At 38.6% G+C, this 12,667-nt stretch overlaps 1 protein-coding gene across 5 annotated transcripts in view; it reads right to left on the bottom strand.

Moving 5' to 3' along the window:
- LOC113019379 (protocadherin-15-like) overlaps window positions 1-12,667 on the bottom strand; it is a 248,355-nt gene that overhangs the window by 29,979 nt on the left and 205,709 nt on the right. For 4 of the 5 annotated variants that reach the window (XM_026163064.1, XM_026163065.1, XM_026163062.1 and 1 more), the window contains exons 32-35: window positions 12,092-12,268; window positions 9,208-9,426; window positions 6,455-6,463; window positions 4,942-5,052 (exon numbers count right to left, since the gene is read on the bottom strand). In XM_026163064.1, coding sequence (XP_026018849.1) covers window positions 4,942-5,052; window positions 6,455-6,463; window positions 9,208-9,426; window positions 12,092-12,268 — 516 coding nt within the window. Of the gene's footprint in view, window positions 1-620; window positions 627-4,941; window positions 5,053-6,454; window positions 6,464-9,207; window positions 9,427-12,091; window positions 12,269-12,667 lie in introns of all 5 variants that reach the window. The other variant, XM_026163063.1, reaches the window with a different exon arrangement.

Genomic DNA, 12,667 nt, shown 5'->3' with positions numbered 1-12,667 from the left:
AGGCAGATAAAAGAGGACGGTCTGCTAGACCTGAGGTTGGACACGTGTAATGACAACACACCTCACAATAACAGATAAATGTAGAAAAGATCGGGAAGCAAAGGCGGAGGGATCTTAAGAGGTAAGATGTTTTTATTTCGGTGCTGTTTTTTTTTTTTACCAGGGGGCCAAAAGATGGAGCACAAAAAATAGATTTGAATAACAAAGGAAACTAGATTTTAAGCACACCACAAAGACGTTTCTGCAGCACTGCTATGAACGATGCCACATCTGACGGGGGGATAGATTACTGTGTCATGAGGCGTTGAGAGTATGCAGATTTTCTTACAGCAAAGGACTGGTTACGTTCTCTTCTCTCTAACAAAAGTATGTTAATCAGTGAATTCAGTAGTGTTAGTTTGTGACAGCGACGAAACTCTGCAGACTCTTGGTGTCCCATAACCATACAGCTTTAAAAGAAAATCTAACGGTTAACGCATTTGCTGTGAGATCTACCAACCTACCATGAATATAAAAAAAGAATAACTACTTACTATCCAGGACAAAATTAGAACAAAAATGTCACACATTCACAGAGTTACACTCCTCGTTACAGACACAGCTTTCAACATCCTACTCACTTTTGTCTGTCAGCGGTGGATGAGGTTGGGTGGAAGAGAGTAAATGAAGAAGATGATAAGATGTGAAGAAGATTAGATAATTAGATAAAATTAATTAAAAAAAAAACATAAAATGGTCAGAGTTGTGAAAGATAAGAGCTCCAGGCAGTTTTAGAGAAACTTCATTTAGAATAATCTACAACAGAACTAAAAGACTGGATTATTACCCCCCCCCCCCCCCCCCACCTTTTTTTAAATAAATGAGACCAAGATCAAGATAAGAGATCTTCAGAACTTAATACATCATTGTTAATCAATCTTTGCCTAATTAATACCATTCTAAGTGCCAAAAAGAAAGCCTAACCATCCAATCTATCTAATGCTCACTGGCTACTGACTTGAGATTGACAAGGCAGCAGCCAATGATCATGCAGTGATGTCATTGTAGCGTAGTCTATCTTCTATACTTCCTATGGCTGGAACCAGCACGCTTTAAAAGGCGGAACATTTTCTTGGAAGGCTTGTTAGTTTCAGCAAACAGCGTGGCGTGCAACCACTCAGCTACTGGACAGGGAATACACTTTTTCCCCCGGTGCCTGGAGGTTTCCAGGTGGTCACTGGTTTATAGGCCTGTGTGACAGAGGCTTTATGAAGGAATAATTTGGTCAGTGTCTATAAAACATGGTAGCAGATCAGAGACAAGTAGGGGAACACTGGGATGCTGTTTTTTCTTTTTGTTTTTTTAATATATCCATTTATTATATAACTTTTCTGCCCTGGTTGTGCTGCTGTTGAGTGTTAATGCAGTCTTCCTTGTTTTTATGGCATTCATTTACCTTTAATAAATACTTTACTATTATACATTAAGGTATTTACTATATACTAAGATTTGACAGCTGCTTCAGGAATGGGGGCTGCAAAAAAACACCTTAAACACATTTTAGTGCTCGTCTAAGATGTACTGAAGCATTTCATTAAAAACTTTTATTTTGATGTTTTGATTAAAAAAATGTAAATAATTTACTGCTAATTTCTTTAGTTATTGCTATGTACATAAAATCATAGGGTATTATTCTGTAATTTAATTTCTTGGCTGAAATTAAGCTCTTCTCTGCTACCTAATGGCCAAGCACCATTAAAGAAAAGAAAAGAAAAAAGTCCTGTATCGCCATGGATACAAGGGGACATTATGCAAATATACATATTTGAACAAATCTGGACTTATTCTACAGATCTGGTTATGTAGCCAGCCGAAGAGATGAAATATGCTGTATCACTTAATAATGTGACTATTAATTTAACATTTAAAAAACATGCTTCATTTAATGTGCTGCTAATAATAAGTTAAGAACACCTAATTTTTCACAGGTAATTGAAAACAGACATTAAAAACTAAGTCTGTCAAGAGAACAGCCAAAGATAATTACATTTAAAAAAGCCTTGAAAATCAGTCTACTGAGCAGTTTGATAATGGGCTTTAATTATAAATGTGCAAACTTTTGCACTTTGCCGGGTTTTATGGTTTTTAGAGATTCAGTGCCTGCAAGAAGGCAGAGATGCAGATACAGTAGTATAGATGTGGAAGTATTAGGGAAGAAATCCTAGTAAACACACATACACGCACAAATACAGGAAGATCCCACTTGAGTTAAACACGAGCTGCAGTTTATCAATAGAAATAATTATCGCCCGGGGCAGTCTTTATAAATTAAGGGACGCATTTATTTCAATTATCTCATATCCAAGTTCATTTCAGCACACGTTTTTCAGGGAATCGCTTGGGCTTTAATCATCTCACATCCACACACACACGCACACAATGACAAACACACATACAGTTGGAAATCCCTTGCTGTCATTAGCAGATAGTTTCTGCTATCTTGCATATGAATTGCTCTCATGTTAATGGGAGTGGGGAGGCATATCAAGGACAGGCAGGAAACCAGTGATGCATGTAATGCTGATAAGAATTCCTCTCAACTTCTCCTTAACGCTCCAGTAAGGAATTGTAAATGAACTATCTGTGTGCCTTCAGTGTATGTGTGCATGAGCAAGTCAGAAAACTTTTAGATAAAAGTTAATATGGTGTCTGTACGTACAGCTCTTATTAGAAACTTGTTTAACCAAGTCAAATGTATCAAACTAGTAACAACTGGGAATAAATTAAGCACAGTCTGGTATAAAACCGACAGAAATAAGGGACCTTTTAAGGCCACACGGAGTAAATGAGCAATAAAACCTTTTAGTTTTATTGCCCATCTAGTGAGTCGAGATAGAGGACAAAATTAATAAAAAGTTAAAGTAATTTCACAATAATTACCTAAAAGCCTATTTGTATTGCTTCAGTTTACTGTCAACGGTCCATGACCACATGATTAAACAAATAAATTGGTTGCAAAGCAAATGCAATCAAAAACAATCCGGCATGAAGGCGAGTGAGGAAAACGATTGTTTTTAAATTTGACTGACCTAATATACACTACTTGCATTTAGCACTTTAGACCGCAAGACACATTTTTAATCAAACATTCACAAGGTGCTTTATCCCATATATTTAAAAAAAATCAACTTCGCATTCATTAGCCATTTTGCTGCACCAGTTAACCTAAAAATGCATGTCTTTGGACTGTGGGTGGAAAAGAGCACCCAGTGGAAGCCCACGCAGGCACAGGGACCATCCAAACTCCAAACACAAAGCCCCAGATGGAGTTTCAACCAGCAAAATTCTTGCTGTGAGGTGACGGTGTTACCAAATGGACCATCCAAAAAGTGTGGTTTGACATTTCTAAAAATGTGTCATTAACCGCTTCCCTCCTGTTCTGGGTCCGGAGTGGTGCCATTTTTCAAAGGTTACCCATCATGGGACATTCAGTGAGAAGGCCGCCTACGACCATCATGACTAAAACAGGTGCGGGATCTGTTGGGCGTTATTTGTGTTGCATTAGATTTTAGAACAGGTTCAGTGTCACTGACTCATTATCTTATTTTTTTTTTAATGCTGATAATTTTGTGTTATGTGACAGTAAAGTTGTCAACATCTGATGGAAGCACAAGGACACCTCAGCTTATTTCTTTAACATTTTTTACTTTGACCTTAATGTTTTGCAGTTGTTACTAAACCGAATTTGAAGTTTTAGGTTTGTATAGTTTTTCATGTGAATAGAATCAGTTGCCCCTGAAGTGACTGCTGCTGTAAGGCCAGACTGGCTGACATTCAGTTTTTTTTTAAAGAGAGGACATTAGTATGCATTACAATATGTAAGAAAGAGCACATAGTGATTTTCAGAGTTTATCTCTGACTGTTAACACATTCAATACTCAGACCTTTGTTTGGTGTTAGTTTGATGCGGGGTTGCAAGGTCTGCTTGATTAATCAAAGACTGTGTTATCTGCTTGGGTCAGTTTCTCTGGCCAGTGGAAAATGTGAAATAAAGCAAAGGCCATGTCCCCTGCCTCCCCACCGATTAAAAAAAGACTACTTTCACAAAAGCCCAAAGATATTTTAACTCGGCATATAAATCCTTGAAAAGTCTCTCAGCTTAGGAGTGATTTGGGAAAGTTCAACAAAGCAACTCAAGTGTGATGATAAATCAGTGAGTTCTATTCCAGTGAAAATGCTAAAAGAAATCTCACCATGCTTTATTCAAACTACAACATTTACTACATTTTTGTATGTTTTGCTTAGTACTAAAAAACACCCAGTAACCAGACTTGTAGTTAGAGCAGCAAGCTTCCCAACAATCTGATGCAGACTGCTTTTTGTGTCAGTACAGCCTTCTTAGCATTTATTAGCTGGACATAAGACTGGCTCAAGGCTTTCTGCAATTAGTCTGATTGCAAATCTTTGCTGCCAAGTTTTTAAATATGGTTGTTCAACAAGTCTGTCAGTCATGATGATATGTGCTGATTAAGGATCAAGAACCAACACAGTCAACTTTCCCAATAATGGGTGCAAGGTTCACTGCATTTTGATTTGTTATACAAGCATGTCCAGGTGGCGATCGCTTTCCTGTCAACACTGTTTGATATGTGGTATATTTATACAGAATGTGCAAGGTTTTGTGTATACTCTCCCACCATGAAGCCTTAGTAGTTTAACAGAACCAAACTGGGATAATATTTAAATTGCAACTTTTATTCTTTTGGGAATCAAGAGTGCATGTTGAACTGCAGGAGCATGGTTCACAGCAATATTGAAAATGTGTTAAAATGGTCTGACTGCACCACAAAGCTCCCAAAGCGCCCACACTGCCAAAGTCTGAAGTTTAACAGCCGTCAAAATGTGAGCTAACGACTGTGCTTTGGCTCATCGGTTTAAATGCCACTTTCACACATCACTTACATGGCGTTGTCACCCAGCTCTTCATACAGGTTGTTGGCAGTGCCTCCCCCAGGTTTGCCTGTTGGCAGTGCCATCTGGATGCGGGCTGTTTTGGCACACTCTGCTTGACGCCTGGACAGAGCAGAGAGGAAATGCAGAGTTAGTTATCTAAAGTCAGAGCAAAGCCATTTGAACCAACCTTTGAAAACAGTGATGTAGGCATAATCAAGCACGAAGGCTCTAACTTTCTACTTTCTCTACAATGTCTCCTCTGTGTTCTATCAACACCTTGTTATTAACAAAAAAATAATTTCACTATCCAGTGTCCGCTGTAGAGGAAACATCAGTCTGTTCTGCACTTTAGTTCTGACTAAACAATCCCAACTGAGGAAATGATTTCTGTCACATTTTCCACAGAGATTCATTAGTCCATGGGGATTAAGATGTCTGAATGTGGTAACCTATGACCTTTTCATTACTACCACAGTGAGGCTGACATTTCTGGCCTCATATTTACATTTTCCATGGGGATGCACTGTCATGACACTGGTGATCCCTTAAGATTTCCCTGCAGCGATCTGTCTAAGAATATATAAGCCTTGGCTGCAATTAGGAAATATCAGCATAACAAAATGCTAAAAAAACCCCCCACAAATGCAAAAGACAGTTGTGTAACACTGTATCGGAGCATGCTGCTATTGTAGTATTTTCAGATTCAGTCTTGCAGATACTGTAGCACTCTTATAATGCACTGCCAGGCTAAAAAACAATAAAAAATCACCACCTGGATAAATAAGCAAATAGGTAAGAGCCTTCTCTTGGATAATTACCACAGTGATTAATAAGTGTTGGCTTGCAATATAATATTTAATCCTAATTAATGCAGTAAATAGCTTCTTATTGCAAACTCTGGATGGAAATAAGGTTACTGCAACAATGCCACAGTGAAAATGTCTGCAAGTGCTTTTTGTGGCAGGGTAGTTTTGTTTCTCCACCCAGTAACGACAAACCTCTATTTCTTGTTGAGGTGCAGCATGTTAAAGTCCCAAACTACTCAAGTTTTAATGCATGGCATCATAAAACACGGGGGAATGCAGACGCGAGTAGTGAGAACTCAAAGTAAGTACACTGACTGAGTAATACGAATCACACAGCATAATGCAGTAAATGTTTGCTAACATCAGACGCTGCAACAATAAATTGAAATGACTGTTTAAAGTTTTATATCCTCACTTCAAATAAAAACGTAGGAGTGCTACTGTTATCCACTCTACATAATCCTGATATGCACTACTACTTGACGCACAAATGAAAACACACACACTCTAATAAAAGCATCTGCTCTGGACATTTATGCTCCATGTTCTTCAGGATTCATTTGTTTGATAGTCTGCTGTCCTCTCCGTTTCATAGCTCTTTCTGATCTCATCCATCTTATTGTACAATGAAAGTCAACAGATTAATCAAAGTGAAAGGTGTTTAAGACAGCCATGACATTAATATTTTATCTTGGGAAAATAAAAGCGGTACTCACTCTTTGAATCTGGTGGCGACAGATGCGGCAGATGAGAGAGAGAAAGATTAGTTATTATTTGAGCCATTAATCACAGTTCTTCTTGTTAGCCAAGTTTACTTACTGCAATTTACAAGCGAAGTTGGACAATTGGTCTTCATTAAAGTAATTTAGCAAAAGATACTAGTGATTATCATGCTGATGATTGCTTTTATGTTTTTTCTGTCTTCATATTCCCTCTTGTTGTCTGTTATTTGTCTCTGTTTCTCAGCAGGATAAAAGGCTCTTTCCAAAATGCACTGATTTAATTCAGATGTGTGTGTATGTGTGAAATGGTTCACGCGTGTTTGGGAGATGGATAAAATTAATAGCCTTTCACTGTGGTTAGCTAAACAAACTATTAGAATTGGCACTCTGGGGGCAGTCTGCCATGCTGAATAGTCTGGGGAACTGACTGGCCCAGGTGATGATAAACAGTGGAAAAAGAGCGACTGTCAGTTCTGTTTGACTGCCTACATGCTCTTGAAAGAAATTGATAAGTCTTCTATATGGCTTGTTATCTTTGCTACACTAGAAGTCAAATCCTCCGTTCATACTGATTAGTTTTGAGCACCTAAATGCATGCATTATAAATCTGTTGAGCCAAATTTATGCTGATGATTTAACTTCATGCACACGTTTTCCAGCCACTGACATAATTGTGCTTGAAGTGAAAATGTCAGCATCAGACATGCATTACAAAGAGCTTCAAAAGACTTTGAACCACTCCTCATTTGTTGATATTTTGCTAAAAAAAAAAGGGAAATCGATGCAGTAATTTATGTATTTTAACATGTGCCTATATATGAATATCTATATATACAGTATATAAGACAAAGGCAGGGTTTGTACAACTCTAACAAGCTTAAAAATCAATATCTGGTATTCTTCAACGCAGCTTGAATTCTCTTAAGTGTTTTTAATTGAGCCATTAGTTTAAATAGAGTTACCTCTCATTTCTTTACAATTCTAATAAGCTTGTTAGTGACTATTGGATAAGACCACTTTTATTCTTCAGCACAGTCTGAACTCTCTCATCCAGCTTTCTTGTCATTTCTTTAAGTAGTCTTCAGGAATATTTCTCTTGAAGCTGTTCTGTCAAGATGACCCCACACTGCTTCAGTAATGTTGAGATCTGGGCTCTGGTATGGTATCTGGTATGCTTTTACTGCACTAATAGTGGTTTTGAGATCATGGTCATCCAAAATACAGCTCATGCCAATCAGTTTTGACAAGCTCTTCAATACCACTGTGGCGTGGGTGTGGTTTCTGGCCGGCTGCAGCAGAGGGGTGATGCAGTGAGCTCCCGGGGCGGCGCAGGGGCGAGGTGAACAGGTGTGCTGGGATGTGAACGTGATTGTGACTCTTTATATGTTCACAGTGACAGTTGGAGAGAGAGGAGAGCGGACGTGACAGCGGAGCGGGAGTGTCTGTGTCCCAGTAAACAAAATCACAGTAAAACCAAACGAGTAAATAAAGAAGTGCTGTCATCACGTCCGTGTTCTGTACATGTGTAACGGGTCCAACGTCACAACCACTTACTGAAATACAGACCATGATAGAGCCTCAGCTGTGTTTTACAGTCCCTCTTTAGACTGTAGACACTGGTAACAAAAGAAAAACTTCAAATTTGGATTTATCCCTCTATAAGACCTGTTAATATTGAGTTTCAGTCCAGTTCTTATGGATTTTTTCTCACTGTTTCCCTTCCGTGAGATAATTTCTGATGGATTTCGGGTGATGATGGACCAACTGATCTATCACGTCCTGTGTCTGGACTTTTGGGGATTTTTATATTTCACAAAGACTTGGCTTTTTAGATATTGTTAATCTTCTTTAGGTCTTCTTTGTTCTATAATTAATTTTCTAAAAATGTACAGAAACTGAACTGCAAATGAGTTAAAAAGCCAAGGAAAAACTTCAGAAAGCCAAGAGAACTATTTCCCAAGACCACTTTAACAATAACTAGAAAGTCTGGCTGCTTGGAAGCAAAAAGTAAAGAAATGAGGGGTGGTTCAAGACAACACTCACAACACTCTACAGCTGACTTAACAGATTCCTATTGTGTAAACATTATAATCAAATGATTCAAACTTGACTAATACACATTTTCACCAAGGAACTAAAACTGAATCCCAATCAAGTGAACCCCCCCCCCCCCCCCCCCAAAAAAAACAAAACCAAAACTAACAATAAAAACATGGATAAGGTGGTTCTTCATACGACCTTCCTGCCCAAACAGCTTTTTTAGCTGTAAAACAGTTTGTTCCTAATAAATAAAAAAAAATACTCTGAATGTATTTAAAAAAAAACCACTCAGCTATTTTCTAAAGTGGACGGATGTTTTTGTTTATATCAAATGTTATTCAAGCATTAAATTAATGATGCATCTGGTTTGGAGCACTTTTAGCTGTGGCTCAATATGCCAGGGGCACATTGACTCAAAATGAACAACAGTGCTCAGGTTGATTATAATGAAGGAACACGGTCACTTAGTGCAGCATGCCCATATTACAGATTTTCAATGTTTTTTGAGCCACAAAGGGAAGTAATGAGCTCTATTTTAATAGCTTTGGCTACTTATTTAACTATTTGCGGGACTAGTTTGCTTTTGGTAAATTTTGGTCTGTCATTCATTTGTTGACAATAAGAAATATGCAGAGTATTATCAGCCTTATTCTTTAAACACAATCTCATCACATAAAGCATCTGTAGAATATATAAATCGTACTTACTGTTTGTAGGTGATTATGACAATCAGTATGGCGGGTACACAACAGATAATGATAATGACAGCCAGAGCCAACAGCGCCCCCTCTGTGTAGCCTACAGTCTGCACAGCTTTCTTTACACTGGTAACCACTTCAGGAGTTCGGATTTCCAAAATCCGGCCACCAGGAGGGAGAAAGGGCTGAAACTCTTTATTGATGTCCAAAAGTTTACCATCAAGAAACCTTGGATAAAAGACAAACAGTGTAACTGAGAACACGCAGATCTTTTGCATATCTCAAAGTACGCAAAACAGAAATAGCATAAAAACAAGCAATTCAAGGTTAACAGTCTTTCTCTTGTTTTCACTTCTCTGTTCTCTGCAACTCCCATCACACACATATAACCTGAAGCAAAACCCTTCCACACCTTTATATAAAAGACAGTTGTAGCCAATGGGACATCATCCACTGGTTTGTGAAACCTCTAGCTGAGCAATTTGGCCTTCCCAGTTATTTGAAACTACACATCATCTTTTTGATGCAGTCTACAGATTCAGACCTGGCACTCCTGGGTAAAAGGCCCTCTTCTCAACCCAAAAGGCCACTGAGACCACTCTTACTTGCTCTTTAAGCTACTCACCTGATCCTGTCTAAAAAGGCTTAAGACCCATGTCATGGGCTAGATTATCTGAAGCCTAAAATAGAGCCAAGAAAAGGTGACAGACCTGAGTTCCCCCTCAGACTTGAATTACCATCAACTAAATGATCAGTATATATTCTTTAAACATACAGTCACATAAAAGGAAACAATACCCTTTAAAACTCAAATATTTTATGAATTAGAATATAATAGAAATGTTTGGGTCCTTAACAGGTCTTAAAATCTGGTAAATAAAAACCCAGGAGAACAACAACACATGAAATATTACACAAATTCATTATTTATTTAACAAATACTAGGCCAAAACACACCCTTACTGCTTCCACAGGAATTGAAGGGCAGCAGCCAGCTGGTGTTAATAAAATGCAACTTGATTAACAGATCATCAGCCAGTGTGAGCACCTCTATAAAAGGAGAGGTTTTGGCAGTTTGCTGCTCTGAAGCATTCAGCTGAGTGTTACTGACATCAAAAAAGCAATTGTTGTTGCCCATCAATCTGAAAAAGGGTTATAAAGTGATTTCAAAACAATTTGAATGCCCATCAAATTGTCCATCATTCTACAGTACGAAATGTTATTTATAAGTAAAAAACATTCAAGGCAGTTGCCAATCTTACCTGCAAATTCAACCCAAGGTCAGAAATTTTGAAAAACCCAAGAGCTACATCTCAGACTTTAAAAGCCTCAGTTAGCAAGTTAAATGTTAAAATACAAGACAGTGCAATTAGAAAAAGACTAAAGGGATATGGCCTGTTTGTAAGGATTGTCAAAGAAAGCATCTTCTCTCTAAAACGGGATATAGTTGAACAGTTTAGGTTGAATCTGAGGAAACCACAAGACATCTGGAGGAATGGCCTTTGGACAAACAAGATCATAGTGCAGATATCTGGTCAAAATGCAGAGCGTCATATTGGGTAGAAACTGAAGCACATGCTGACTGTCAAGCACAGTGATGCAGGTATGATGATGTGGGCTTCTTTTTCAGCCACAGGATTTGGGCCTCTTGTAGTCACTGAGTCGACCATGAACTGCTCTGTATACTGTACATGCTTTTATAAGTATTCTACAGTCAAAAGTGAGGCCATCACTCTGACAGTTGAATCCCAAAAAGCTGATTCTGTTCATCTGGATGTAGCATTTTCAGTGGGAGAAATGTTTCATCATTCATCCAAGTGACAACTGCTGCCTAAGAAAAAACCCTTAGTGGTCCCAAATGTGTCAGAAGTATCAGAACCATTTAGATGTATTTTCTCTCAACACTGCGTCTCTGTGGCTTTCAAACCCCAAATTAGGGGGGTTTAGCGCCTAATTCATCTGTCACCATCTTACAATGCTGTGATTGCAGACATTCCCCAGCTCTCTGTGAATGGTACTCATGGCCATTGATAGATGGTCTTCGACCAGTGGTTGCTGATCAATGGTCATGACAATTAGCATATCAAGGAACTGACCTCACAGCACATTGTTCATCAGTTGTGCTAGGTTCAGTCATTGTGCAAATGTACTGCTTATAAGGTTGGTAAACCTGCAGTCAGCTGAGACTGAAGAAGTCACTTGGATGAGTGCTGAAACATTTCTCCCACTGAAAACGCTACGTCCAGATGAACAGAATCAACTTTTTGGCGTTTAATTACCTGGATGATTGAGCATGCATCAAAACTGACAGCTAAAGTGGGTAAAGCAGACCAATGATCCCAAACACAGCAGCAAGTCTGCAACAAAGGGTTGCAATAGCCTAGTCAAGGTCGAGACCTCAGCACAACTGAAATGTAGGAGGATAAACGACTGCCTGCAAAATCTCAATGAACTGAAGCATTTCTATAAAGAAAAACCCCCTGCAACAATGTGAGAGACGGAGAAAAATCACACAGAAAACAATTACTTCAAGTTATTGCTGTTAAAGATGGTTCTAGCTACTCAACCATTGGGTTGTTCTTAGTTTTTCACACACTGTCTCTGGATGTTGGCTCAGTTTTTGTTCAATAAATGATAGCATGGTGTAATATGTCATGTGTTGTGGTTCACCTGTGAATTTTAAGAGCTGCTAAGGACAAGAAAATAAATTATTATGTCCTGATATGTATAAACTTACTTTTTACCATGACTGCATAGAATAGCCCTTTATTGTTATTGTACATGTACAACACAACTATAGGATGTAGCCTAACCCAGTTTTAATTGCAAAGCCACGTAGATTAGTTTCTGTTCTTTTCTACATATAAAGCTAGCTTGTTGGTAAAGTTCTTACTTGTAGAGCTCCTGCCTTGATACAGCTCTATTCGTCAGTGGGTCGATGGCATAAATCATAAGGTCTGACTTGGTGTAGTCTTCCTGCTCCATCCCATCCCCATGGCGGTGAGGCCCGATGGTTTCCACGACAACCTTTGCTCCTGGTATCTGTTCCTGGACATAGCGTTCCAAAATGCTGAGGATTGAAAAGATTGGATTTTGATATACAGCATCAAAGCATTATAACCCCTTCAGTATTCCCAGCATGACATCCACATACACACATTAATGTAGAGAAAAATACTGTTTCTTAGATCCAAACAAGTTCTCATATATATGGACAGACAAAGCCGTCAGACTCCAAACACACCACATCACACATACATACACACACACCACCACATGCACATTTTAAAAAAATCCTGTCAGCCAGGCAGACTCCTGCTGAGCAGTATTGATTTCTGTCCTCCCAGAAACACCTGCTCACAGCAGGAACTCTAACTCATGTGTGTCTGCATGTGCATGTGCATGTGAATCAGACAGAAAAGATGACAAGTGCTTTAAAACATCATTAACAAATTATACTGTATTTGCG

The sequence above is a fragment of the Astatotilapia calliptera genome, chromosome 3 (genome assembly GCF_900246225.1).
Source record: "Astatotilapia calliptera chromosome 3, fAstCal1.2, whole genome shotgun sequence".
Taxonomy (NCBI): domain Eukaryota; kingdom Metazoa; phylum Chordata; class Actinopteri; order Cichliformes; family Cichlidae; genus Astatotilapia; species Astatotilapia calliptera.
The sequence above is the reverse complement of the archived record's forward strand: the minus strand, read 5'-3'. Positions and strand labels throughout refer to the sequence as shown.